The sequence below is a fragment of the Anser brachyrhynchus genome (genome assembly GCF_964034855.1).
Source record: "Anser brachyrhynchus genome assembly, chromosome: 16".
In the NCBI taxonomy this organism is placed as follows: Eukaryota; Metazoa; Chordata; class Aves; order Anseriformes; family Anatidae; genus Anser; species Anser brachyrhynchus.
In genome coordinates, this window is record NC_137734.1 from 5,943,010 (window position 1) to 5,970,956 (window position 27,947).

Genomic DNA, 27,947 nt, shown 5'->3' on the forward strand with positions numbered 1-27,947 from the left:
CTGATGTGTGTGTCTGTACCTATATCTATCTATCTGTATGTATATTCTGTCTTACGCTGTTCCGCTGTGGTTTAAAATAGCAGCACTTTGCCAGTCTCTGCTCTCCCACCAGAGACAGGTAGGGTTATTTTGGAAGGTGCGAGGGTTGTTTGTTTTAATTTTTCTTTAAGTCACCAAAATGGTGTTAAATATAATTTTCACGAAATGCTCCAAACCCACTGCGTTTGCCTGGGTGTATTGTTTTTCAGGCTCTCTCCCACCTCTAATCAGCTATGATTCGGCACAGTTGGCAGTCTCTGCTCAGCAAGCAGACTGTCTGAATCACAGCTCAGCCCTAGAAAGGATGGTCTTTCTAGGTCAGGGCTAAATATACTGCCTATGGGGGTGAGGATGGAAAAGTTCCCATTCCAGCTGCCATCCTCTACTGAGTCTGCGGAGATAAAACTCCCCACCTTGCTGGCACGTTGGGAAGCTTCATTCACTGGGATCTGCAAGTGGAAGAGGGAAAGTCCTACAGTGGCCCTGCCCCGGCAACAGAGGTCCCCCGGGGACGTGGCATTCAGGAGAGGGTCGGGGCTGGATGGAGAGAAGGGGCATCAAAGCAGCCCCAGGTCATCTCGGCATGAACCAGGCTCGTGTCTAAACTTAACATCTCCCTTTCCTAGGACGCCAGGCTGTGGTGGTGGGGTCGAGGGCTGGCTTCACCTCCTCTCGGGGTGCCCTGCAGAGGCACTGGCCTGCAGGCTGCCCCTTGTTCTCCTTGAGCCACCCGGCCTCAGGCAGTGAGATGCAGCTACCGGGCCTTTCCTGGTCACGGGCGTCCTTCCCAAGGGGCTAGCTGGCAAGGAAAGCAAGCTCAGGACCCCTTGCTGAGACACGGCAGGGATGACAGGCAGCCGTGTTTGGCTGAGGATGCCCCAGCTCGTTCACGAAGCACCAGGGCGGCGGTGCGGGGAGAGCCAAGTGCGTCCTCCAGGGCTGACGTGTGCATGATGCCTTCTGCAGCACGTCAGCTATGGAAAGAGAGCACTCACAGGACCTCCCTCCAGCCCCGTCCAGCTATTCCTCCAGCCTGTGGCTAGGACCTGGCAACCTGGCTGGGAAAATTAGAGCACAAATCCATGTGCTGTGTGGAGGCAGTGATGAAGCGAACTGCCCTTTCCAGGAGTGGGGCTGCATTTCCACTGGAGTAGGAGCCCTTTCCTATTCATTCTCTAACACCATCTTTCTTTTTTATGTAACACATTAGTTTCCTGCTAGAGTTTTCTTTCCTTTTAGAAGATGAAGCTTCAAGATTGTTACAGTTGCTAGAGGCAACTATTCTGCAAAATCTTTTTATAAAATGTATTTATCTAATTAAAAATCTTTTAACAGCACCATGCCTGTAGGATCAAATATCTCATTTATACTGGGCTGGGGCAAGTGTTTGCTTCTTCTGCAGGACCACAGATAAACAGGGACCGGAGGGGCACAAAGTGGCTGCTCCAGCTCAGCTAATCCTAGTGCATCTTTTCCAATAAAAAAGTGGATTCTCTTTAGTTTATTATTGGAAGAAAAGTAATGGGAAGGGGGAGGAGTAAGCTTATAATGGAGTCAATTCAATGTAGTTGGCAACAAGAGCAGAACAGCCTTACATCAGTGACATTTTCCAGTGAAACAAACCTGTTGTACAGAGAACAATTTTTAATTAACTCTGTATCTCATGTGTCGAGGAACGTGAGCAAACTTCTTTATGACTTTACTTTTGGCTGCAAAGTAGATCCCAGTTTTTATTCTCCAAGAATAGACTCATGAGGTGAGTGGCAGGGAAGAGAGGCTTTCTAAATGTGCACGTGAAACTCGGCACAGAGAAACTTTGCGAGCACTTTATTGATTTTTATCCGCTTCTTTACACGGGGTAGAGCACAGACATTAAACATGAAGTGGCCCTGAAGAACCTTTAGGAAGACAAGGTTTTGCAGAAGTTAGTGGGGAGTTTAGAGGACCCAAGCACTTGTTGCTGCCTTGACAAGAGCAAGAGCAAGCCCGGGCTCCTCAAGGCGGTGGCCACATGGGCTGGAGGAGCTCCTGGGTGCCTCCTGGGTGTTTCCTGGGTGCCTCCTGGGTGTCCTCTGGCCCAAAGGAGCAGCCCGGTGGCTGCTGGTGGCCCAGGCTGTGGCCCTCCCTCTGCTTTTGCTGTCCCCACGCAGGGGCAGGCCAGCAGGGAGCCTGCTTCAGGGTCCTGACCTAGCTCCCACCCAACGAAGGGCGAAAAGCACTTTTTGTGGTCGTGTTGCCCTGCTCGTTGGGTTTGCCTCTTCTCCAATGGGGAAAAGTGCTACCTGGCAAAATGTGGGAGGCAAAGCTCAGGTACCAGAGGAGGTGATTTTTTTCACATATCATGAGGATGACTTCTCATATTCAAAAGTTAAAAAGAACTTGAAACTGGAAGCATCTGTGCCTCTGGGAGGCTTCTGGGCAGTGCTGCAGCACAGCAGTCAGAGAGAAGCACTACACTATGCTTCTCCAGGAACCTAAGCTAATCACAAAATGAAACATTTTCTCTTTTTTTTTTTTTTAACCTATCCTAGCAAAATAACTTCTGCTCTAATTAACTTGCCCAATCAGCACGAGAAACTGGTCACTGCTGGCTATTGGCACGTCGGGTTTGGCTGCATTTCTCCATGGTGCTGAGGGTGTGCACAGAGCTTTGCAAGCAAGAACAAGGCAGAAGCTTACACTGACTACAATCTGAACTAGCCTGCAGACCAAAAAATAAAAAAAAAAAAAAATGTGCAGAGTGGGATTAAATAAGCACATGAGCATCTCTGTTTGGCTCTGCACATCTCTTGACATTCCAGGAACATGGTTCAAAGTGCACTCATGGCCACAAAAGGAGTTTGGTGATTTCCAGTCAAGCTTAAAAAAACTAGTATTTCATGGAGAGTCGATAAGGAATTAAAAAGAACCGTCTATGAACCAATTGGCTTCACTTACGGTCCCAAGGCTCACCGGAGCTCAGGTATTTGTCTCGGTGGGGTTTCCTGCTCGGGCTCTACCCCCACGGCTGCTCCCACCGATGGGCGTACGTTAGAGCGGCATTGCAGACATAGCAATGACATGTGAACGGCACAGATCATAGGGGAGCTGAATCTGTATGCTTTAGCACAAATTAGATTGCATTTCTAAAATCCTAATAAGCATAAAGATGGATCCAGAGGGATTGTTACAAACCGAACCAGAATAATAATCTCATCCAGAATTTACCTAATGGACAAAAGGAGAGACGGTTCTCAAATAATGGGCACATCAAATGAACCAAAGAGCATCTACGCAAGAAGAAATATGATCCTATTCTGGGATGCTGGGGCCTGCAGTGGGGCATAGGGGGCCTGTGCAAATTGTAGCTGTGCTGGAGAGAGATGCCGACGAGTGGGTAGCAGGCTCTCGCTCTCAAATACAAGAGTCAAGGAAGTACTTTATGTATGGATGAATAATTGCTTTTATGAGGCCAAGTCCTTCATTGAAGCTAATGGAAAATTTGTCATTGACTTCAACGGGATCGGCACTAGACCCATAACGAGAAAATAATAATGGTCTTGTCTGCAATATAAAGCCAAAAAAAAAAAAAAAAGGAGCCGGCATTCACAGCAGCCAAGAGCCTTCTGCATGGCTCTAGGAACACTGTACTTGGTGAATCATTTCTCTGTTAGATAGAGCATTTGTTCTGTTCCTGATTTATCTCCAAGCAAATTTAGACTACTCAAAATCGATTTGCTCATTATAATTTTTTCAATGCCTATGGGCAAACTCTTGGCTTCTGCCGTTTCCCATTGTTACTCCTGCTGAGCAGTCGGGTGCCTGGCTCACGTGGGGCTGCTCCCGCTCCCCGCCTGCGTGACACGAGGTACAAGCGGAGGGCTGGTGGGCGCCCCGCTGCCCTCGCCCCGCAGAGCCGGGCTGGCGAGGCTCCGAAGGAGCTGCACAGCACTCCTCTGACACACGGCCAGCCCCCAGGTTCAGAGGCTCGCATTTACAGACATTTCAAAGCACCCAGTTTTAAAATGAACTGGGCAGACCTGTTAACAGGCAGTAAAGAAGAGCACGTAAGGAGGGAAGCCAGGGAGATCTTACGAGGGTTTCCCTGGGAAAGCCATTGAATCAAGAACTTGCAAATCTCCGTTAATTAAGCTGCTTTTGCTGATACAGGGTTTTCACTGTAATTTGGTTGGGTTGTTTGGTGTTTAGGGAGAAGAGGTCCAACAAACGTTACTGGAAATGATGCTGAGGAGCCTGCTCAGTCTTAAGGCAACGGCAGCCCCATGTCAGGACGTTTTATGGGGTCTGGGTAGGATTCAGCAGTGCCCTGACGGGGATTTTAAAGACCTCAGCCCTTTCCCACCCAAGCTGCTGCTTACCCAGGATCCTGGCCAGATGTCATGTAGATATTCCTATCTGTGCTCCCCGTTTGCCATTTTATTTACATGTGGCTATTCTGCTGCCCCATCCAACCCAGTTCAGTGCTTCGCTGTGTGCTCTTAGACACGCACAATTACCTACAGAGGCTCTGAAGGATCCTTTATCACTTCCAGTTGCCCTGGCATGCTGGGGGCTTCCAGCACTGCCCGGCCCAGAAGCCCTTTGGCAGGCGATGCTCCTGCTGCAGGATCAGTCCCACCGGAGTTAAACCTGCATAAGAAGCTCTGCTCAGCTGCATGGTCTCAAAGAATGCCCCAGGCTTGGCTTGGGTTTGTGATGCACAAGTAAGAAAGAGGCCGTTTCTAACTCACACAGGGAATGTACACGTTTGTCTCACTCCAGACCACGCAGCCCACCCGATGCTGGGTTTCGCAGCGCACCTTCGTGCCTCTCTCTGGATCCTTTGTTCTTGCAGTGCCTTCTACCAAAGACAATTTTTGGAAATGCTAAAAATTTGCATGATATTAAAATGCATGTTCCATTGGGCTTTCCAGTTAATTCTTTCTCCTTTTTTTTTTTTTTTAACAAATAGGGCTCAGTTTTGCCATTGTTCTTTTTTTTTTTTTTCTTTTATTTAAGCAAAATTTTCAGCCATTCAGCGCCTCTGTTGAGATTTTTTCTTTCATTACTTTATGGCAGATGAAAGTTAAGAGGTCCAATTACTAACATTTTATGATAGCACAGAATATTATTAAAGCACTTAAGAGGTTATTAACACCTTTTATGTACCTCATTATTTAAAAGCCTGCCATATTTAATCATTTTAGCACCATTAAATTGGCATTAACAACAACCCCATGACTTACACTCAGAAATGTCACCGTTTGACAACACTAATGCAATAAAGCATCTCACAGAAACCTGGAGGCACCAGGTGAGCCCCAGTGCTTCACGCAAATGGGGCGTTTTCCAGGGCTTTTGACCCCAAAGAGGGTCAGACACGCAGGACTTGGGGGCTGCTCTCTCCCAGTGCCCGTGCCACACCACGGGCTCACACCGTTGGGGGCTCTGGCTGGGTGTCTGCTGGGTCCCTTCCCGTGCCCAGCGGTGGGCGAGCCACTTGGCCAGCTAAGCAAGGGAAGAGCAGAAAAGCCCTTCGTTCCCTGTCCCGCTGTGTCCCCATGTTTATAGGAGCTGTTCCATGTGTGCTACTCTCTCTTGTAAAGTTGTAAAATTATTTATCCTGTCCCCCTCCCCTTGGGTCCTTTACCTCGTGTGTTTTTCCACTCCCTCGCTGGGGAGGGCTGCAGCTGAAATGCAGGCTGGTGGTTAGCAATTACGCGGCATCAGCCTCTACCCGTTGATTATCAAGGACAAAAAAAAACAACAGCAGTGGAGTTGCTAAGTGGAACATCATGTTAATCAAGTTCAAAATATTGTTTTTACAGCCGCTTGATTATTTCGAACAACCTGCTAAAGCCAGTGGGACTGGGTGGGTCAGAAAGGCTCTGAGGACGTTGGGAGCGTTCCAGCCCCTTCTTTTCAGCTCTGAAACTCCAGGAGTGAGATATGGGACTTTTTTCCCTTTTTTTCCAGCAAAATATGGGATAAATTGTGTTTTCTCTGTAAGGCTTACAAACAAATCCTTTGCCATAATCATTATTTTCATAGATGAGCATTACTAATATATTTTGGCATTTTAAAGCACATCCTTGAATTTACTCTGGCAACTATTATAGAGCTGAACACGGCATCGGGCAAATCTACTCCATGACTAATCTGCCCAGACTTCAGTAGCATTCCCTTTCTTTGTGACTGTCTAACAGAAAATGGAAAAGGTCCCAAACGCCTCCAGTTTGGAGCCATAAAGGGCCTCCTGAGTTGTATTTCAGATGCTGGCACTCAGACAAGCGACTGTGTCAAAAACCCCAACAGGTCCATGTACAAAGCAGATCGGTCCCATCTGCTGGAGGGATGCCACCGCCGCTATCAGTATATTAGCTCAGCCATTTGGGGAGAGTAAATGTCGGCGTTTGTGCGGAGCAGGGTCAGGGCACTCGCTGCTAATGAGTCTGCCTGTCCACACCAAAACCCCCCCATGCCTGCGAACCCCAGGCTCTGCCCTACTCCCATTGCCCTTGGAGGGAGATATTAATATTCAAGCCCAGCCACGCTGGGTTTGTTTTGCTGCTTGCATTACATCTATATCTGCGGCAGATGAATGCTGGTAGGCCTTCAGCTCTGTTAAATGAATTACAGGAGCCTTCAGACACCGCGTGCTGGGCTCTGTCCCCTCGAGCCACAACCGGCTCGCCCAGTGTGCCTTCCTGCCAGCCCCCTCCCCAGCACAGCCACCTCCTCGTTATCTGCGAAGGCAGGAGGTTAATTAGCAGGTATCAGTAGAGCATTTAACAGCAGTGCCCTGGCCCGGAGGAGGTGGGGGCATGGGGCTGTGTCTTGTTTTCTCCTCTGGCTCTAGTCCCCATCTCCCCAGGTGCCTCCAATCCCTCTGCGGTTTCCTGCCCCTCCTGCCCATCTCTCCCCCACCTTAAAAAGGCTTTAAAAAGGTCAGGTAGCAAAGGGGCTGTAGTAACAGGAGAGATTAAAGAACTTTATTTTTCAAAAATAGCTCAGTGCAATTCCTACTGGGGTTTGAGCTCCCAATTCATTCAGCAGGGAGGGGAACATCCCCTGGGGGGCCAGCAGCGCTGCTGGGCTTGGGCTGCAGAAGCCCTGGCTCCCTGGCACAGGTAAGGATGCTTGTGTGGTGATGCCAGAGGAAAAGTGAGTGATCGCAGTGTGTAAGGGCTGGGCACTGAGGAGGGGGAGACCAGAGGTAAAACACAGATATGTTTTTATGCATTTATATAGGTATATTATAATACTATTCATAAAATGGCAAAGCATGTATCCCACCAATATGGGCAAGCTTTCCCTGCTATTTCCTTGCAGTTACAGCAGCAGTGCTATAGGCTAGCTCCCACGTGGACTTTCCTGGTAAGTCTTTGTTGTCAAAGAGGTGTGACTATTTGTTCCTTATGGGCAGGTAACTAACATGTACTAGCTATTTTGCTGTAAAATCCAGTGGAGTTGGGACTCAAGGTGAAAGTGCAGCATTGTTAGGTGAAACTAGCCATGGGCCATTTAGCATCAAGCAAGTGAAATGGCTTAGTCCCTGTGGTCGCTTCAGCCTGTTGCTCTTTACCTTCCGAGTTTACTTTCAGCAGTCTCAGAGTTGTTCTGCTTGTGCAGATATACCATGAGAAGTTTCTAGTTTAGCCTGCCCTTCATCAGCTGTGGGACCGTCTCCTCAGCAAGCCGAGCGAGGCAATTTGGCTGTGTATTGTGGAGTATCAGCCCAGGCTGGTGCAAACCCAGCATCATTTATCATCTGGGCGTATGATGGATGAGGTGATGTGAATTGGTGGCTTTGGTCCATTACTGTTGGAACCAACCAATCTCCTTATTGGCAGCCTCAGCAGAAAATCTGGGAAAGGCTCTTCGTGCCCTGTGGCACCTTTCCATCCTTGGAGGCAGCCCCTGTCCCCCAGCAGGGACTGCGAGCAGTCAGCACTGCGACCCTTGGTGTTTTGCTGCCTCTGCCTTCCGGAGCCCCTCCTGCTCTGCCAGGGCTGCGCGCCCACCCCAGGCTGCCCGCTCCAAGACCCAGCTGCGTGTCCCCAGTGACTTAGTGCCCAGGACCCCCAGGCAGACGACACGGGTCCTGCAGGTACTTTCCAGCCGGAGGTTTGTGTGTCTGTGCAGTGGCTGGTTTGCCACACTGAGGGATTTCAGTGGATTTTTCTGCCCCAGATCCCAGAGAGCTTGGGCCAAAACCCCAGCATCCCGCGCACAGAGGAAGCGAGGGGAGATGGCTTGTGCAGCTCAGCCGGTGCCTGCTGCAGGTTCTGCATTTCAAGTTAAAGCCAGCCCTGTTTTTAAGGTCTATTCCAAGCCATTTAACTTCTGAGCTTTTTGTGAAAAATAAGATGGGAAATATAGAAGTTCACATGAGCTCAGCTCCTGTAACTCCCGAAGTAAATGGGGAAGGCTACAATAAATTTACAGTCAGAAAAAGAAGAGCTGTTCTTCGTATAAACTGCCTTTGAACAAAGTGAGGGTTTATTTTCAGAGGATAGGTTTAGGTGACTGATGTTAGTGTATTTTGTGCTGTTTTTTAATTATTACTCTGTTTTTGTTATTTTGCGTGATTGTTAAATAGGTACTCAAACAAGCAAGGCTGGCTCATCATCCGTCTTTAATTCTGCATCGTGTCACTTTGGAAGGGAAATGGCTTGGTAAAAGCCAGAGAGTTCAGCTATGATGCTGGCAGATCGTTATGAAATATTCACAAGACATTTAGTTTAACTCGGTGCTAATTGAACACTGACAGCACAAGTTACTCCTGCCTGCAGCAATAGTCTATCACGTTTCGGCAAGCGGCATTCCTTCCCCTCTGATGCTCCCGCAGATAGGAGGCAGGAGCAGGGCTGGCAGCACTGGCAAACACTCGAGCGTGGGATCAGCCTCTGCTGATGCTGCCTGCCCACCGTGCAGGGAGAATCCTCTGGAGCCGGTACGGGTTTATGGGCACGGGGCTCTAATGAGGCTTCTTCTACAAGAAGAAACTACCTGGTATTACGCCAGCGATGAACTGGAACTGATGCGGATATTTGGGGGATATCCTCTTTAGTGAAGACACTAGAAAGATACTGTCTTTTTTTTTTGAAGGAATGTCCCAAAAGCCCCTCTCGCCCCAATATAAGAGGGTTTCCAGGACATTTATAGCCGTACTGATGTAACCGTGTTTCTCTGTGGAGACATGGCCTTATTTACTTCTGTCTCTTTACTTCTATAGCTCAACAATCTGAACGTAAGGGTGTAACGGAGCCTTTCTGTCCTAAAGTTTTATGTGAGGTGGCTAACTGAGGTGTCTGCTCTAAGAACTTGCCTTGCTTTTAGCAAAGCCAAGGCCTTAAATGTATTTTCAAAAGCAAAGGATGCAATCCCGGACTGAGAGCCCCCAGACTTCTCCTGTGAACCTCCAGTTCTCTTAACGCCCCTCTCCCCATCCAGCTGGCCTGGGGAGGGCTGAATACAACACAGCCCCCTGTGCCTGTATAAAACCCCCTGGCCACCAGAACTGGCCGGAGGGACGTGCAGTGTGCCATCCTGCGCAGGATGCTGCCCCAACTGGCTTCCCTAAGCACCACTCTTCAGGAGGGAAATAAATGAGGCTTTTGAAGTTGTTTTACTTGATTCATTTCATTCTGGACTAGAGCAAGGCGAAGAGACAGTGGGAGGACTTCTCTGATAAAGTTTTTTTTTTTTTTTCCCCAAAGCAGAGAATACCAGAAGATAACACAACAGCAAATTACTGCATATTTTAAACCCTTGTAGCTAAACACTCTGTTTTGGGGCCGCGCCAGGTATCTTGTGGTGCCAATGAAAATGGGATACAGATGTTCGCTTGTTTGGATGGAGACACTGCAATAATTCATGCCTGCTACAAATTACATGATGCCTCGTGCTCACAAAAGAATACCCCGGCCTTTTTGTCAGTAATAAGAAATTACACCCTCTGTACCTATCTTAAAGAAAATAAGGACGGTAAAAACTGTGAACCAAGAAGTGTCCTTCTGTTTTCCAAGATGTGACCTCTGTTGTAGTGACAAAGTAGTAGTGCCACCGCCGCGCAAACCGAGCGGTGTCACCACTCAGCTGGGAGGGCATCAGCGTCTGGGACGGGTACACGGGTGTTAAATACTCTGCGTGGTGTGTGAGCAGGGGCCCTGTGCTGGCAGAACAGCCGAGGTTTCGGATGCTGTCTGGGACTTCTTAAAGAACAAACAAACCCCACTAATTTAGGTTTGGATGCTAGTGATTTGGTTGTCTTTGCAAGATGAATTTTAGGTGTCTTTAAAATGTCACCTCTGATCTTGAACTTGCCTGTGATGAAAACAGTCTCGTTGAAGTCCACGACAGCAGGGCATTCAGGAATGCGATCTGCCCTTGTCATGGACATCATGAAACCGGGACCTACATACCCCAAATACACAGGGATGGGACAGGGAGAAAGAGCTGAGCCCATCCCACGTCAGCGTAACAGCAGGGCTGAGGCTCACCTTTCGCTTTTTCATCTGTAGCAGCTAACTGTGAAACTGGCATCTGCCAAAAGAATTTGTTAGCATACCTGAATACTCGCACCGCTGGTTTCCCTCTCCTGTGCTCCTGTCAGGAGAAGTACAAACAGGTTCACACCTGCTGGATGGCTTCAGGTTCGAGGAATGCATGTGCAAATTTGGCAGGTAGAAATTGCACTCTTAAAATTAAACTCCCCTTCTTGAAATCAGATCTCTCTGCTTTCCCCGCCTGCTGTTCATTTTTCACTTTCTTCTTGCAATGCCCATATTAAAATGAAGATTTTTTTTTTTTTAATCTTAGTTCATTTTCATGAAGCTGTAACTGAATCTAAAATCACACTTCTGGGAATCCAGCACCACTGTTGTATGAATGTATTAAAGGTATGCACAATTTTTCTCTCGCTCCCCCAAATTTTAATTTCTCTGTAATTTTTATGGCATGGGTTTGGGCTTGATACAACTGGCACAGTTTGGGATGCAATGAGTTATTCTTCTGTTTTGTTTGGGGAGGTGTTTAACCATTTGCTCACCTCTCCCAAGTTGTACACTGACTTTTAATTGAAAAATCTCATCTCAAGACAAAAACCTGAAAAGCTTTTGATTCAGTAGCACTTAAATGCGGTGTTTGGATTTCTCTATTTTTTTTAACTGTTTTTCTTGGCTTAAACAACCAACCAGATTTTTTCCCAATGTAATGAAAAGTTTTGGCATTCTGAAATGGCATCTTTTGCAGGACAAGCGTTGACTGAAAAAGCTTTGCCCTCACACTATTAATACATTAAATTTTTCACGTTAGGGCAGACCATGAATGTCCCTAGCTAGCTCTGCCTGTTGGGACAGGGAATTTTCAGTGTTCTGCAGCGTGCAGACCATTCAAATATTTCCATGGGGAATGTGGATCCATGGATAGTAAATTTCTGGCTGTGAACACTATCTTTTTTTTTTATGTATCTGTGGACTCCTTAAAGTCCACCAGCCCCCCAAAGTTCGCGGCACAGCTTCAGATCTGCTTCAGGATCACTCACGCTTGCTCGCAAAATGCAGCGGTTCAGCAAAGATGTGCTGCCCCACTGGTCTTTCTTCAGTGGAGCTAGTCTCAGCCAGAAATAAAGGCAGGGTCTATTTTTTTCTTCTGTAAGTATGTTCAAAACATGAATTTCCATGAGCTTCCAACATAAGACCTATATCTGCATGGTAAGTAGAGTCACTTTCACTTGCAAATGAGGTTGGATCTGCTAAAAAATCTGCTAATTTGCAATAAAAATAGCATCCATCTTTGCTCTGCAAATATAGCCTATTTGAAAACTGTCCCATTTTCAGAACTGTAGCAGATTGTAGGATGGGAGAAAGGGGAAGGAGGAAATACCTTGCATTTGAAGTCGCTTCTCGTTTCTCTGGGACTATTTCACACACCTTTAGTCATGATGTTGCGTTTTGTGTCGTCACGTTAATTTTCACAATAACAGCGATACAAACAGTGTGACTGCGGCGCAGATTCAAGAGAAGCTGGATTGATTGGGAGGGAGAAGGATTTGTTCAGACATAAATATCTCCTGCCATATTGAGGGGAGTTTAAAAAAAAAAAAAAATGGCCAGCCAAGAAATTGCTTTTTGTAGGAACGTTCTGTCTCTTTTTTTTTTTCCCCTTAATGCATGCTCCAGTGTGAGACCCAGAACAAGGGGGCACCTAGGAGCTGCTTAATGAGTTTGTGATGCTGAACGCAGCTCCTCTTTCTGGTGGGCGAAAGTACAAGGAATAAAGGCGAGGGAGGTGAACATATGCAGAAAATGGTATTAAATGAAGAGGCCTGGCCATGTAGGATCTCCCTGAGAAATCTTTCAGGTTAAACGTTGGAAGGAATTGCAGAGTCAGGCTCCAAGGCAATCAATGCGTACATCAAAAAATCAGCAGCTCAGCACACAGCCAGGTGAAGACACCAGATGCAGAGAGGAAAGCCAGCACAATGCCTTCCATCCCCATCCTCCTGCTCCAAAGAGTGGTGCTTGGAGCAGAGCAGGTGGGGTGTACCTGTACAGCAATGCCTGTCTGCCCATCGCTTTCATCACCCGCGTTGGGTTGCTACATGCTCATCTCTGGGGCTCCAGACTTTCAGAAACCTCCTCTAGGGGCAGAAGTTGTTTTTTTTGTTTGTTTGTTTTTTTTCCCCCATATCTCACCTGTTGGCAATGTTTCCTATGAGGAGCTCAGTGCTCTGGGGACTAGGAATATGTAGGGTCAATTTAGGGTTTTGGGACAGTATAGAAAGTGCTAGTAGTATCTTCGAAGTCAATACCTGTTGGACTAAATCCTTCCCTGTTCTAGCACCTAAATCTGCCTGGCTTGGCAATGCTGCTTCTGGCCTGCTGTGGCCCATGTCATGCCATTCAGTGCAGGCTGGAAACTTTTCCTGTGCTCCAGGGGACAAGCAGAGGGACGCCTTTGCTTCAGAAGTGATGATTTGAGCTCTTTGTTGCCCCTTATTGAGTATCTTGGGCCAGAGCTTGCGGACAGGTAAAATAAATAAATACACCAGTAAGGAGGTATGAGGAAAAGTCCCAGTACCTAATCGGATGTTTTGCCAATCAGGATGGCTCCATGAGCACTTTATTCCTTCCGCTTCTGCACTAAGGCCGGCTGTGATGGGCCGCCCCGTGCTTCACGCAGCAGCAGAGCCTGGAACTGAGGCTTCCCCTCGGTGTGCCCAAGCTTCTGACACCCAAAGCCTTGGGTGGAAACTTGCTCATGTCTAGATGGTTTGCAGCAGGCGATGCTCTTAGAAGAACAGCTAATTGCATATACATAGTGGCACATACGGCACTTGAGAGCATCCCTTAATTTCTGCTGTGGCAGATCTGGAAATTCACCTCTTGCAATGCTCAGTGTGGACCAAGAGGAGCTTTTTGGCCCTTCTTCCTCTGAGAAAGACCTGCTAATTTATTCAGTTTGGGCACATTTTTTTTTTTAAACAAAAGAGCATGATACAGCTCTATATACCAGTTGGAAACAACATGATTTGTCATGAATACTAATACGCGTTTGACAGTATCCTATAAATTCAACACGTTTTGAGGAGCGTTAACAAGAGTTATAGGAACCGTACTTAAGATTCTTTTTTTTTTTTTTTTCCCAATTAAAAGAAAAGGAAGCTAGCAAGAGTCTGTATTTGTACCCAAAACAAATATGGCTTGGGTCACGACAAGACTTCTGCCCGCCGTGCTAGGCCTGGGTCTACAGCACGTTCATTGATTTTTGTCTCCATGAATCACCCTAAAGCTATAGGCAACAAAAGCTGAAGCTATGTAGATCTGATTTCTAGTTCATTCGTTGTTCATTAGAAAGATTTTCTCTCTCTTATTTGCTGCACCCCTGCTGCTGCATGTTCATTAGGAGAATGGAATGTATTCCAAATATTTCCTAGCTCTGGGAGGGCAGATGGTGGAAAGTAATTTTCCAAACTCTTCTAAAAGAGAGGGGGAAAAAACCCTCCTCAGTAACCCCAAGTCACCCCTGCACGCTAGAAGAATGAGGTATTTCTGAGTGCAGACCTGCCGTGCACTTTCTTCGGTTGTACAATGCTGCGTGTCAGAGTGGTGGGAAGTGTGCATGAATGGGGATGTATCACACTGTGTGGGGGATGCTCGCACGGCTGGGATTTCTTTCACAGGAAGCCACATTTGCAAGGAGCACACAGCAACACGCTGCCCTGAAGGATGTGCACGGAGGAGCGAGCAAAACTCATTTCCCTAAAGCTTCCGGGCAGCCCAACGCCTGCAGGAACCCCCGGGGGGAGGTTGGCTGGGCCAGCCCCACCGGAGGTGTGGGGTGAGCTGGAAGTGCCCCAGACACCCTGTCCCTGTCCCCTGCCCTCGCAGCGCCGGCAGGAGGATGTCGGAGTGCTCAGACAATGGTGGAGGAAGCTGCTCTGGCTGCATTTCCCTTCTGCTCCTTGGAGAATCGGGGGAGCGCACAAGCGAGGGCCGGATTTAGCTCTTGGATCCACATGAAACGTCCCCGTGCCGCCTGCTCCCTTCCTTCATGCTCGGCCTCTTGGCATGGGAGTGGAAGCGGCGCGCGCGAGGGGAACAGAGGAGCAGAGGCACCGTGCAGCAGGCAGAGCCGCAAACACAATGCGGGCGAAACAAAGAGCGGGGCTGTGTTTACTGCCTCCCCGGTGCCATTCACGTCTGCTTGGAGCTGGTTTCCTCTTTTCATGAGCCTCTTGACCCGCAGATCCCTCTCCTCAGCAGCCCCGGAGCCCCGCGCCTGGATCCGACTGCCTCTTCAGATCGAGCCAGCAAAACACATCGGACACAAAGAGCCCAGGCTGTGTGTTCGCCTCGAGGCTTTAAGCTCCTTGTGCTGGCCCCTGGGGCTCGTGTTTGTTTTCCAAGCCCTGAGGACAGCAGTGGTGCTCTGGAAGTCCACACAGAGGCAGCGCATGAAGGCTGCGGGCCCCAGGCCTGCTCCGTCCCGTGGAAGGTGCCCCAGGCCCTGTCAGCGAGGGCCAGCAGCCCCAAAACCTCACACACAAGCCTGGGGAAATGAGGAACTCGTGCAGGAGCCTACCGGAAGAAGGGCGGCATTGTTCGCCCTGGCTGAGACGCCCAGTTCCAGAACAACAGCTTCAGAGAGGTGTGCTTTGACTGTGAAACCCCAAAGGGTTTTATAGCACGCCGTTTGGGGTTAATTTTCAAGCCCCCTCTTTCTCCAGGCCCAGCCTGCGTTACAGCGAGCGCGGGGCCTCCCACCGCGTTCATCTCCTCAGCTGGGCCTCGGGGCGCAGACGTGCGAAGCAGCAGCTCGAGGGCAGGCTTCGGAAAAGGCACCCCGAAGGGCATGAGGCAGGGAACCTCCGGGCCTGCTTTCCGCAGCCAGCAGGACCTGAAATCCTGCTGCTCAGTCAGCTGGCGGCACGAATGGGGGGAATTCCTGCGGTGTGCCATGCCCTGCCCTGCAGGAGCTGGGCAGCCTGAGGTGATCCCGCTGCTGCTCGGAGCCCAGGCACATCCAACGCCCTCCCGCGCCTTTCACAACCCGACAGAGTTTTAAACTTCTCCATCGGCTGGCCGATAGCCTTCAGAGATGAGCAGTGGCTGTAATTGATTCATCAAGGCTCCCGTTAATTTGTTTTTACTCAATTGTGGAAACGGAGTTGATTCCCAGTTATCGTGCTCTGGAGTCAAGCTTCCTTTAGGTAATTTACAGCGTAGCCTACATATGTGTAAAAAATTTATCGCCATCGTGTTTTTAATTAAAACGCGTACGGTAATACCAAAAGGAGAGGGGGGGAGGAAGGGAGGGAACCCAGATTAAGTTTTTAATTGTTTTAATAGTGAGAGTTGGTTCAGTGAGAACAGGGCATATTGGTTTCCTTGGAAACATTGGCGATGTATTAGCTGTATAAAATCGAGCATAAAAGATTTGCAAAAGTGAAGCCTTTAGGTTTTAACTGATATTATAACTATTTTCATTTGGAAAATCGGCTTCGCACAGGGCCCTTGGAGTCCCCAAAAGGGGCCATTTCTGTGTTTTCTCCAGAGCCTCAGGATTCACCATTTCACAGGTCACCATTAGAAATCTAAAACGGCAATAACAACAAAAAGCCTTCAACAAGACAATATCCTTGATTCATACAATTTAATTACGTGTGCCCCTAAGTTCTCTTTGTGGCGAGCAGTACGAGGCTAGGCAAGACACGTGATTTGAGAATGAAGTATAACAATTCGGCTTTTTTCATATTCCAGTAAAAATAAAGATTATTAGTAACATAGCAGTACGTAATGCTGTGTGCGCACCCCATGTTTTTTTTTTTATTGTATATAACATTTTCCCCGTAATATACTACACGCTGTGGCCAGCTTCAAGTTAAGTAGCCTAGCCTGGCCTCGCCTCACGCAGTGCGTTCGCTGCCCCTCGTTTTCCTGGCGCGGCTCTCAGGAAACGCGGTGCTGCAGGACAGGATGCAGCGCCTGAGGTCTGGGGCCACCACGGCCCCAAGGCACCCGGGGGCACACGGCTGCACTTCAGCATTGTCCTCACCCCGAGTTCAACGTTTTATTTTTGTTCCCTTTAAAACTCAAGCTCTCGGTTCTGTGTTGGAAAACAACGGCTTGTGCGGGAGCACCCAGCTCTCTGCAGCCGGGTGAGATGGGAACGACCGATGTGGGTGCGGGTGGCTCAGCCCAGGCTGTGAGGAGGTGGCAAGGCTGGGGCAAAAATACTGCAGGAGCTCATTTAAACAAAAGGGGGGGGGGAAGGCCTGCAGATAAAGGCCCAGATGTAGCATTTTGGACTATCGGGGAACGGGCGGCTGGGTTTCAGCATGTAAGACCGATCGCTCAGCTGAAATCATTTCAGCAGCTGAGTAAATAGAGTTACGGAAAAGGGAGTGCTGGTGTTCCAGGACCCTCCCTCTCCCCCAGCGCTGCCGTTTGTTTGTGTCGCCGTCTCTCTGGTGCCGCAGCCCCCAAGTTAACAGGTTTGTCAGGCGGCGACACCGAGCGCGGGGCTAGGCCGCCCGCATGGCCTGCGGGCTGCGGCCTGCATGCAGAGGCTGGGTTGTGCTGCTTGCTCGCTAACAAGGGGCCTCGGTGGCAGCGCTGCTCAGCCCCGTGCTCGGCTGCTGCCGGGGGTCTGTCCTTCTGCCGGGCCGTAACAGCACCCGCAGCCCCCGTCTCACCCCCACGCTGCTCCCCGGCCTCCCCTCCCACGGACTGCTTGCAGAGCGGTGCTGGGGGCTCCCTGCGGGCACCGAACACCCGACCCCAGGGGCTGAGCCCAGCGGTGGCCGCAGCGGGCGATGGCCCAGCCCCAGCGCCCCCACCCAAGGGTGCTGGGACACGGGAGGTGCCCAAGTCGCGCCCTGCACCACCTCGCACACGCGTGTGCACGGCCACGGGCACGGCCCTATGGCCCCAGGCACCGCCAACCCCGGCCCCAGCACCGGGCGCCCGCCGCCGCCGCCAAACCCCGGTGCGCGCCCCCGCCACTGCCCCGCGCGCCCCCGCGGGCGCGGCCCCTTTAAGGCGGCGGCGCGGGAAGGCGCGAGCGGAGCCTTTGTCACGGCCCCGGGTCACCGCGCGGTCACGGCCCCGCCCCACGTGGACAGCCAGCCCGCGCGGCGGCGGGAGGGGGCGGCGGCCCCGCCTCCCTCCGCTGATTGGCTGCCCGGAGCCCGGCGGCCCGGCCGCCCCGCTTGTGATTGGCTGAGCCTTTGCATGCGGAGGGGGCGGGGCCAGGCCCGCCCGTGACACCGCGCGCCGTCTGGGGCCGCCCCCGCGGCGTCTGGGGGATTTAAAGGGGCAGCGCCCGTGGGGCGGGGGGCGCCCACCCCAGCTCGGGGTGCCCGGGGCAGGGGCGGGGGTCCCGGGGGGTCCCTGCGGGCCCGCTCCCGGCGGCTCCGTGTCCCCGCATGGCCGGGCTGGGGGTGCCCACCCCTTGCTCTCCGAGCTGCTCGGAGCCCCCCAGGTGCCCAGGCAGGGCCGGGGGGCTCGCCTGGAGCCGAGCGGTGTGCCGTCCGTGTGTCCGCCTGTCCGGTGTCTGCGGGGCCGTGCTGCCACGCACGCCTTAGCTCATCTCGGGCTGTTCTGACGCTCTCCCCCAGCGCTGTGTGGTGTCACGCCCGCCACCCGGTTTTGCTCCTCGTGGCTTTGGGGACGAGGGGACGAGCACTGCCCGTTGGGGCTGTGAAGGCACAGGGTGATGGCGCTCGGGGCACCCAGCTCCCGGCGGGGCGAACGTGTCTGGTCCCCGCTGAGGTAGAACAGGATGGAGGAACATGCTGGTGGCTTCCACAAACGCGCGTTAGGAACCAACGCTCACTGAGGTTTTGGCCCCCCTGGGTGGGCATGGCACCAGCCACGTGGGCCCCAGCGCGGGGCTGTGCAGGGAGTGAGAGAGCACCCGGGGGCTGCTGAGGGCCGCCGGGCCCCCATGCCGCTGTCCTGACACGGCCCTGGGCAAGGACAAGGGGTCCAGGCTCAAAGGGGGGCGGGAGATAAGAGGGGACTGGGAGGGAAAGTGACCCGGGGAGAGGCCACGGGGCACGGACAGCGGGCAGAGCGGTAGATCAGCAGGGAAGACGCAGGTGGGTGTTTGGGATCGCTTCAGGTGGGATCGTGTTTGCGGTAGGTTATTAACACGTATCGCATGGGATGAAGTCTCCGAAGGAAACGCGTCTGATGTTCCAGACAACAATGAGGGCTCGTCTGCTGAGGAATTAATTCAGAATAGCTGCTGCGCTTTAAATCATACCTGAGATTAATCTGTGCTGACTTTCAAAGGGAAACAAGAAACTGGCGAGCATCTGTGTCCCTGCCCAGCATTGTTCTCTATCGCGGCAGAGATCTTGTTACAATTGTCAGGGAGAAAATCCAGAGTTCCTGGTACCAAACGGTTAAAAAATAAATAAATAAAGACTTTAGTAACCAGAAAGTAGAAACCGTGTCTGGAATTGTTCGAAATAAGGCTTGCTTGAAAATAAATATAGAATTATTCACCATGGTAACTATTGCCCTATTGCGTTAGTGCGTATCGATTTAACATTAATCCAAAGACTAATGCTGTGAAATATTTGGTCTCCTTAATGGACAACTGTTTAGTTAACAAATCTTCGGGGAGTTGTTGAATTTTTTGTTTTGTTTTTCTTTAGATCTCCTCAACCACTTAGGGAAGGAGATGATTTGACTCTTAGGGTTACTTATTTCTAATATGGATCTCTCTTCCCAATTAGGTTTATGAATTTATCCTTAGCGTTGCACTACAGCGATTATGCAGGGTCATTCAAATCTTTAACTAACGCGCAAGTGCTGCCGTGAGGAATAAAAGCAAAGACACCAACGTGACTGCACAGGCAAATGAGTGGTGCTGGTGTGGCAAGGGGCAAGATGCTGTTACAGCCCCGAGTACCCAGAGCAGAGCGATGTGTCTGTGCAATTCACTTTCGAGGACCTCGAATCTTGTCAAAGCTCCCCTGGGTCCCTCCCTTTCCACCGCGCGGAAGGAGGTGAGGCGCGGAGAGCTGCCCCGGCTCACCCTGGGAGCTCGAGAAGCAGGAAGCGCCGCTCTCGCGGTGCCCACGCGCTTCCTGGAGCCAGCAGCGGCGCCTCTAGGGAGAACATAAAAAGAAACCGAGAGAAGCTCAACAGTGACAGGACGCAGGTGCCAAAATCGACAAAAATTGGTGTCCAGAAGTATCGCACCAGCCAGGTAGCGCTCGGCGCTGGTACAGAAGAAACTGAAAAACTGCAGCGGGTTGGAGGGTGGGTAGCGTCAGCGCAGGAACAGGATAAGTCATTTAAAGTTAGCTGATGTACTCTAATTTTTACAAGCCCATCTGGGATGACTTTAATTATTTGTTCTTAAATCACGGTGGAAAAATGCTGATTGTTCTTACAGCCACGTGAGTCGTTCAGATGAAATGGGGATAGTGGTAAACAGCGCATTTTTAAACCAGCATCGACTTGCAAACAGTTATTTTTCTTTTCTCTTTATTTTTTTTTTTCAGGAGGGCTAGGACGATGTGTGAACTTGCATCGGCCTGCGTCTGAAACTGGAGCCTCCCTCCACCAAAGCTCGGCAAACTTGTAAAAACTGCCCCCGAACCAGCAGGCTGAATCACGGCGAGGGCGGACGTCTTGCACCGGGCGCTCGGCCCAGGGCTCCTCCTGCGTGCCGGGGGCCGCCGGCCCTGATCCCTGCGCCTGTGCCCGGGCTGCTGGGCAAAGCCCTGGGGGCTGCAAAAGGCACCTGGGATGGAGAGAGGACACAAAACCCTTCAGTCAGGGCTTGGACGTGCTGCTGAAGAACAGTTTATTACTTATAGTTGCGTTTGTGACCTTATGATCATTTTAGGATGGGCCGCGTCTGTGTCTTAAAATGTCAGAAAAAATCTGAAATGTTGGGGTTGGGTCTCTGATACTCAGTCGCCATTTGCTTTACAGTGACACCACCGCGTTTCCAGCTGAATAATAACAAAGCGGGTCGGCACGTAACGCTGCCTGAAGCGGGTGTGCGGCCCGGGTTGCTGCGTGCGCCTCGCTCCGCCCTGGGAGCTGGCCCTCCCGAGGCGGGCAGGCCCTCGGCCCACTCCTCGCCTCCTCACAAAGCGTTTCTAGAAATTTTGCCTGGCACAAAAGAAATTGCAACTGCAGTACCAAGTGGAAGGGACGAAGCCAAAAGGCAGGTGAGCGTCACTCCTCCCACGTCACGGATGAGGAAACCGAAGCTGGGAGCAGGATATAAAAATAGGGTTGGAAGTGCTTGATTCCCGCTCCTTGCGTAGGTTTTTTCCAGGTAATTTTTGGCAAGCCGTTTGTGGACGCTCACAGCGTGCCGGCCACGACTGGCGGCAGTCACAGCGATGATTTCTTTCCCAGAACCTCGCCACAGCCTGGGGAGGGGCTGAGCGGGCCCCGAGCCCCCAGCGCCCGCCCGTGCTCCCCGCGGGCCGAGGCTGCTGCCCGCGGAGCGAGCTCCAGGAGGGGCTCCCAGGGGGGCTGCCACATCGCCCCCCGGGCCCCTGGGGTTCGGCAGCGCCTCTGAGCAGCGCCGCGAAGCCGAACCTCGAAGCTCGCTTCCACCCAAGAGGCGCGATCCTCTGCCGGGGCTCCTGCGGATTAGTAAGCGCTGGGAGTTACCATCTGGCGGGTGGCAAGGAGTAAAAGATTAAACAACCTGGCAATTCCTCGTTCCTCCTCTCTGGGCGTTTTCTCAGGACCAGACGGGGCCTCCGGAGTCTTTGTGAAGCGCAGGCGCTTATTTAACGTTGGTTTGTAAATAATCGTGGAGAAAGAAATCCTGGTTTTGGGGAGGGGAATACGAATCGAAGCCTCCCCATGAGCAAAGCGGCGCCGGCCTTGGCACCATCCATCCACCTCCGGCTTTGCACAAGGGTCGGGGTTTTCACGGGGGCACACGCGGCCCTCGCAGTGCAATCCTGGGGGCTCCTCGCCCGTCCCCGACCCCAAATCCCAGCTGTGGGGGCTCACGGGGAGAGGGCACCCCGGGAAGGTGCCGGGGCTGCCTGCGTCTCCCAGGAGCAGCGTTCCCCGAGCAGCAGCTCCTTCGCCCCAGCACGGCGAAGCTGCTTCCAGCATTTGCATTATAACCCCCCGCTTTCTCAGGTTTATTTCAAAAAAAAAAAAAAAAAAGGAAAAAAAAGAAAAGGAAAAAAAAAAAAAGAAGGTTTGACTACACCTCGGCACACCGAGCCCTCGGGGGAGGGATGAAGTTTTTCCCTTTTTCCTCGCTAAAAGCGGCCGGGCTCCATTCTCAGCCTGCCAGAAACCCCCCCGAAATCCGCGCGTTTTGGGGTCCGCGGGAGCAAACAGCGCAACATCGCGGCGAGCCCCCCCCCCCCCGCCCCCAAAACCCCCATTTTTCCCCCCAAATCCACCCCCCCCCGTCGCCACGTCGGGGCCCTCCCCAGGCGGGGCACCCCGGGGGGCTGCGGCTTTGGGGGGGGGGGGGGGGGGGCTTGGGGCGAGCGGGCCCGGGCGGGAGCCCCCGGGGGGGGTTACGGGGGGGGGGGGCGGGGGGGGGGGCGGCGCGAGGGGCAGCCCCCGTCTGGCGCTGACGTCACGGGGCCCGCCCGCGGCTGGCGGCGGCCGCGGGGCCGTGAATGAGCTGCGGGGGGGGGGGGGGGGAGAGGGGGGGGGGCGGGCAGCGACGGCATCGCACCCCCCCCAAAAAAATTAATTAATTAATTAATTAAAGAAAGAAAGCAAGCAAGCGCGGGGCCGCCGCCCCCAGCGGCCCAGCGGCAGCCGAGCAGAGGGGGCTCGGCGGGGCCGTGCCGTGCCGGGCCGTGCCGCTGCGGGGGGGGGGCGCTGCGCCGCGCCGGGTTTTTTATTTCCAATTTTTGCTCGCAGCTGCATTGCCCTCCCCCCGGCTCCCCCCCCCGCGCCGAGGAGGAGCCCCGGCTTTATGTGGTGCTGCCCGGAGAGCGCTCGGCGGCCGGGAAGTTCTTTGTGTCGCCGTCGCCTTCTTTTTTTTTTTTTTAATTTTTTTTTTTCCTTTTTCCTCCTTTTTTTTTTTTTTTTTTTAAATGTATAACTTAATGGGTCTGAACAGCACGGCCGTAGCTCTTCAGCCCAATGTGTCCTGCACATGCAACTGCAAAAGGTCTTTGTTCCAGAGCATGGAGATCAGTAAGTGCCCGTCCGGCTGGGGGGGGCGTGCAAGGGGGGGGCGTGCAAGGGGGGAGTGTGCAAGGGGTAAGCGTGCAAGGGGGGCAGCCTGCATTGAGTGTGCACGCGTGGGGGGGGTGCATGCGTGGGGGGCTGCACGCATGGGGGGTGCACGCGTGGGGGGTGACACGCGGGGTTGGTGCCACTCGTGGGAGGTGACGCGGGGAGGCGACACGCGTGGCCCCGGGGCCACCCCGGCACCGCCGCCTCCCGCACCTCGGGCTCCCTCCTGGCCGCCGGAGCCCCCCCGAGCCGCTCCCCTCCGCCCCCGCCGGGCGGTGCCGGGGGGCCCCGAGCCCCCTCCCGGGGAGCCGTGCCCGGTTGTCCCGCTTCCCCCCCCCCGGTCGTCCCCCCTCTGCTGGCCCCGGCCACCCGGGCTGTGGGAGCTCCGGGGAGCGGCGAGGACAGCGCCTGCCCTCCGTGGCCACCGCCGCCTGGCCGCCGCTGGCCCTCGCCCCTCTGGCCACGAAGGGCTCGGAGACGGGGGAGAGCCGGGCCGGGGAACGGGACTCAGCTGGCTGCGGTGGCGCTTGCTGCGGGGGGAAGGGTTTTGGGGTGTCCCGGGCTGGGTGGCACGCCGGGTCGTACCCCGCCGGGCGCCTCGCTGCGTGCCCCCGGACCCGGACCCGATGGGAACTGGCCCAAAACGAGAGCCCCGGGCAGGGGCTCGCCTTGCTGCGCTCCTGGCGCGGCGCCGGGGCAGGCTCGCTCGCGGGGGGCGTAGGGGAAAGTCGGCCCGGCCGTGCCTGCTGCTGCGGGCACAGACTTTGCCCCGTTACCTCCGGCGGGGTTGCGGAGCGGTTTGTTGGGGCCGGCATCCGTCCCTGGCCGTTTCGGGTGGCTTTCGTCCAGCGTCGCCTGCCCCGCGCCTCCTCCGCTTTCAGCCTCGCTGCGTTCAGGTGTCTGCGTCCCGGGGAAGCTCTGCGGGCGTTCGCACACCGGTGCGGAAACGTGTTCCTGCTGAATTTTCGCATAAGCCGTCCCCTTTGTACTGTATGCACATTTAATCTTGATTTAATCTCATTCGTGTTCAGACAAAACTAAGCTGGATTTGCCTGATTTTATTAACGCTGCCGGTACTGAATAGACCATTATTCTTCCCTGACTCGAGCAGGCCGGGCTAGGCGTGCATACCGATGGCGGCGTGTAAATAACGAAGATACAGTTCTTCTTTCTGTCAGCCAGTCAGCGAGCACGAGCTGTGTCCCGCACAGTTACGAGGAGCAGAGCCTTGACTCCGTGTCTGATCGAGGCTCGTGGGTACGGTAAAAGTTGGGGATACGAACGGGCAGCGCCTTTGGGAGGAAAACCTTCTCTTCCAGGCTGCTGGCGTGAGGGCTTGTTGGAAGCTCTCCGGCTTTCCCATTTCGTGCTTGGACCTTGCAGCGAGAGCATTTTGGTGCTGCTCTTCTTCTCTTCCCCAGCGTGGGACCGGCCCGGTGGGAGGCAGGTGCCCGGGCTGGGCGCTGTGTGCGTGCCACGTCGGGGGCATGTGGGACACCCCAGGACCCCTCAGGGTGCCCCTTTTTGGGGCCGGACGGGCCCCGAGCCCCTGGAGCAGATGGCTGCTGTCAGCCGGCCTGTCCCCGTCACCTCCCGGAGCCCAGCACCCAGCTCCATCACCGCTGCTCCTTCTCCCTTCGTTTCGGCTAGGTTTCGTCGCTGTCGGTGCCTCGATTTGCCTGCTGCCGGCCGCGGGCAGCGCTGGGCTCACCGCTGTGGTACCAGGGGGCTGTGGGGGAGTTGCGGGGGCCGTGACCCCATTGTCCCCTCTGCCTGGCTTCCGTGGGGAGGGCAGAGCTGAGCCTCCTGAGAGAAATTCGTTTTACAGCATTGCTTCCCTCAGACGGCTTGCTTTCATTTACCTTTTCAATACGACTTTGAGGGAACCTCTGGGCAGCTACCACCAGATGCGCTCTCATTTCCCAGCCCAAAGTTACCGCGCCGGCATGCTTCGGGAAAGTGGCAGAGCTGTAAACTCTTTTAATTTAACCCTCTAATTAGGTTAACCGTGCAACTGATCCCCAAAACTATTTCTTCACAGGCTTTGCTCCGCGCGGCGGGCTGCGGCACGGCGGCAGCAGCTGGTCCCTGCGCGGCTCCCGGATTAGGATTAGGATTAGGCCGGGGGGGTTTGGGGAGGGGGCCGGGGCCTGCCCTGGCCGCGCCGTGGTGCCGGCAGCGCTGGGCAGCCAGACGTCTGCGGCAGTGGTCGCTAATCGCCTCGGCGGGGTGACGGAGGTCAGGGGTGAGCTGCGCGTCGGAAGAGTCCGTAAATAACTAATTATTTGGCGCGGCGGCATGCCTGCCTCCCCGCCAGCTCCCTGCTCGCCCGCAGCGGGCAGCACCGCCGGGTGGGTTTGCCAGCATCCCGCGATCGCTGTCCCTCTGCATCCATCCCCAGCAGCGGGGACCTGACCCGCGCTAGGGCTGCTTCGTGCCCCAGGGGGTTCTTGCAGAGGGGCTGAGGTGCCCAGGAAGGGCTGGGACGGTGGGGCGCCCTGGGAGGTGGCAGGGGTCCTGCTGCACCGTGCGTCCTGCAGAGGTCTGGCTTCTGTGCTGGCCTTAGCTGAGGTGCCGGGGGGGCCGAGCGAGCTGGCAGGGAGGTTTCTGTCCGAGGCTCCGAGGTTTTCGCATTCTTTGGTTTAATAGCAAACCAAATGCTGGTGGCTCAAGCAGGGATCGCACTCCTTTCCACTTAGGGCTGCTTTTTTGGCAGGTAGTTTCTCCCCTGACGCCGCATCAGTGGCAGTTCCAGGCTCTTTCAGGACGGCGCATAATACACATTTACTTCTTTTTTCCTCCCCCCTTCAAGTTTTCCCCCAGGAGGTGAGCACCCGCAGGAAAGCCAGGGCTGCCACCGGCCCCTTAGCTGGCCGCAGAGCGTTTTCCCAAAGCGTGCTCAGGTTGTGGCTCTCGGTTTGACTTCGGCCAAACCCAGGAGAATCCCGTGTGTCCCTGGCTGCCTCTCCATCCACGCCGGGCACTGCCTCTCACCCAGGGCAGCCACGGGGTGCACCCCAGCAGCAGCACCGTGCCCCGGGGTGCGCTCCCACCGTCACCCACCCGGCCGGGGCAGCAGCGGGGTCGTAAAGGCAGGTTTGGTTTTGTGCCCTCGAGCAGCGATGTAATCTGAGCGTTTTATAATCAGGGTTGAATGGGAGAATTAAAAGACGCAGAGGAGGAAATGGGAGGAAAAATAGTCTTTTTTCTTTTTTTTGTTTTCTTCTCCCCTGGGTGAACACCTGGATCGCGTTGCACCGCGCGCCACCGGCGAGGCGGGTCGCAGCCCCGCGACACCCGTGCTCCAGAGGCGCCTCGAATCATGCATAATGCAGCGCGGAAACACGATCTGGCTAATGCCTCCTCTTCCCTCGGCATCAGGGTGTATTCGGGAGGGTGTTTGACACAGCAAGTCCTGTTAGGCTGTGTCTGAAGGTGGTGCATCTCCTCCGCCCCCTGAACAAGCCTCTGGCTTGCCTTCGTTTCACCCGGTATTATGCTTTCAGATCCTGCCTGTGAGAGCACTGGCACTGAAGAGTGTGTGACATGCAGCACCCCTACTGCCTTCCTTCAAGACAAGAGCTCCCAAGGTGGGATCTGACCCCCCCAAAAAAAATTCAGGGTGCTGAATGAGCCTCACAAGTGCTGCTTGCTTTGCAGATGGGGAGAAGAATACCTACCAACACACCTTCCCTCTGCTTATTTATTTCTATTTGCTGTTCCTCACCAAATGTACTAATATTTTTAGCTTTCCAGGGCTGAGAGTTGGCGGTTAGATAAATCCAGCTTTAGAATGAATTTGTAAACCTAAATTATAAATGGATAGACGTGAGGAGACCTTTCCAAGGGAAGTACCAAAATACACGGTGTCACTAATAGGCAGTAATTAGAGTCCAGCTCCTTTCCTGAGTGCAGTCAGTGTGCAGTCATGTCTGTTGGTCTTGTTTCAGGTAACAACAACCGTCAGAATTTGGTAACTCTAATTAGCTAAGAAAGGTCATTTATTTGCAATGGCTTTTCATTTTAAAACCCGACTGCCACTTCGCTTCCTGCAGGGAGATCCGTGCGTGGTGTGCAGTTTATCTAATCAGATCCTTCGGGTTCCCTGACACCGTGCATCTCCTGGTGGCTGATTACATCCGAGGTAATAAAACCTGGCTGGGCAGCTCGCGAGGAGAGCTGTGCAAGGGCCACTTTGCTGCAATTAGCTAGAAACTTTGTTCACACCGTGAGCACACTCCCAGACGTCCATAAAGCAAAGGAATCATTAATGTCGCTGGGGATGTTTTTCGCAGTGCTCATCCCGTCTGCGGGGCGAAATTGCCGCCTGATTATTTTATAATTCTTCTGGGTGGCGGAAGGTAGGTCGCTCGGCAGGTCCTAGGTGAGGAAACACGTCGGGGATCAGCCCTGCGGAGGCACTGCTCGCGCTGCACCAGGATTTTGGGGCAGGATTCCCCTCTGTGGGACCGGGATCTGACCTTGCCTCTCTGCCTTTTGGATCCGGTCCTGCGGGCTGCTGCATCGCTGCGGGCTTGGCAGCCCTCGGGGTGCAGGTCCATAGCACGGGTGTTGTGCACGAGACCACCTACCTGCACGCCTCCGAGCGCCGAGTTCTCAGTACTTGAAGAAGTGTTGGGGTAGTGTCTGTGTGCGTACGCAAGCATACACCCCTCTGTGAAGGTTAATTGATTTAGCACTACAAGAAAATAGTTTAAAAAGAACTCGTTAAAGAAGTCATTGGTAACCAGAGAAAGGAGTTTTTGGGTTTTGTTTTTTATTTTTTTGAAGCAGATGGATTTCAGTTGTAGAAGTTTATCGTCCAAATCAGAGGATTTGGGGAGCTATTGAGAGTGAGGAGAGCTTTGATGCTTTGGCAAGGAATACAGCTTCCAAGGCAGCACTTTGATCTGCATTTTAAATGCTTCTTTGTAATGACAGTTTCACAATTTCTTTTCTCATTTTAAGTCAGTTCTGCAGAGGTATGTTGTGAGAGAAAATAGTAACAGCGCACATTATTCCTGTCTGCTTTGCAGCCAGCTGGAACTTGTAGTTCATCCCAGATCTTTTGGCTACTATGGTAAATTTATGATTACACCAAAAAAAGAAATTAGCAGAGATGTTAAATATTATCAAAGCTTTGCAAATCTTTTGAAATATCTCCAGTGTGAAACCTAAGCTTGCATTAGCATTTCTGCTGCAGCATGTTGTACG

General features: G+C 53.1%; 2 protein-coding genes across 4 annotated transcripts in view; both read left to right on the forward strand.

Annotated features, from left to right (window-relative positions):
- ANKRD60 (ankyrin repeat domain 60) overlaps positions 1-20,364 on the forward strand; it is a 299,161-nt gene extending 278,797 nt beyond the window's left edge. Inside the window, exons 3-5 of one of the 2 annotated variants that reach the window (XR_013940057.1) lie at positions 10,843-10,922; positions 14,207-17,020; positions 20,048-20,364. The gene's annotated coding sequence lies outside the window, so the exon portion shown is untranslated. The remainder of the gene's footprint in view (positions 1-10,842; positions 10,923-14,206; positions 17,021-20,047) is intronic. The other variant, XM_080558233.1, reaches the window with a different exon arrangement.
- Positions 20,365-22,448: 2,084 nt separating this feature from the next.
- Positions 22,449-27,947, forward strand: part of PMEPA1 (prostate transmembrane protein, androgen induced 1) — a 41,205-nt gene continuing 35,706 nt past the window's right edge. Inside the window, exon 1 of one of the 2 annotated variants that reach the window (XM_080558221.1) lies at positions 22,449-22,691. In XM_080558221.1, the coding sequence (XP_080414347.1) occupies positions 22,589-22,691 (103 nt within the window). In that variant the 5' untranslated portion in view covers positions 22,449-22,588. The remainder of the gene's footprint in view (positions 22,692-27,947) is intronic. The other variant, XM_080558222.1, reaches the window with a different exon arrangement.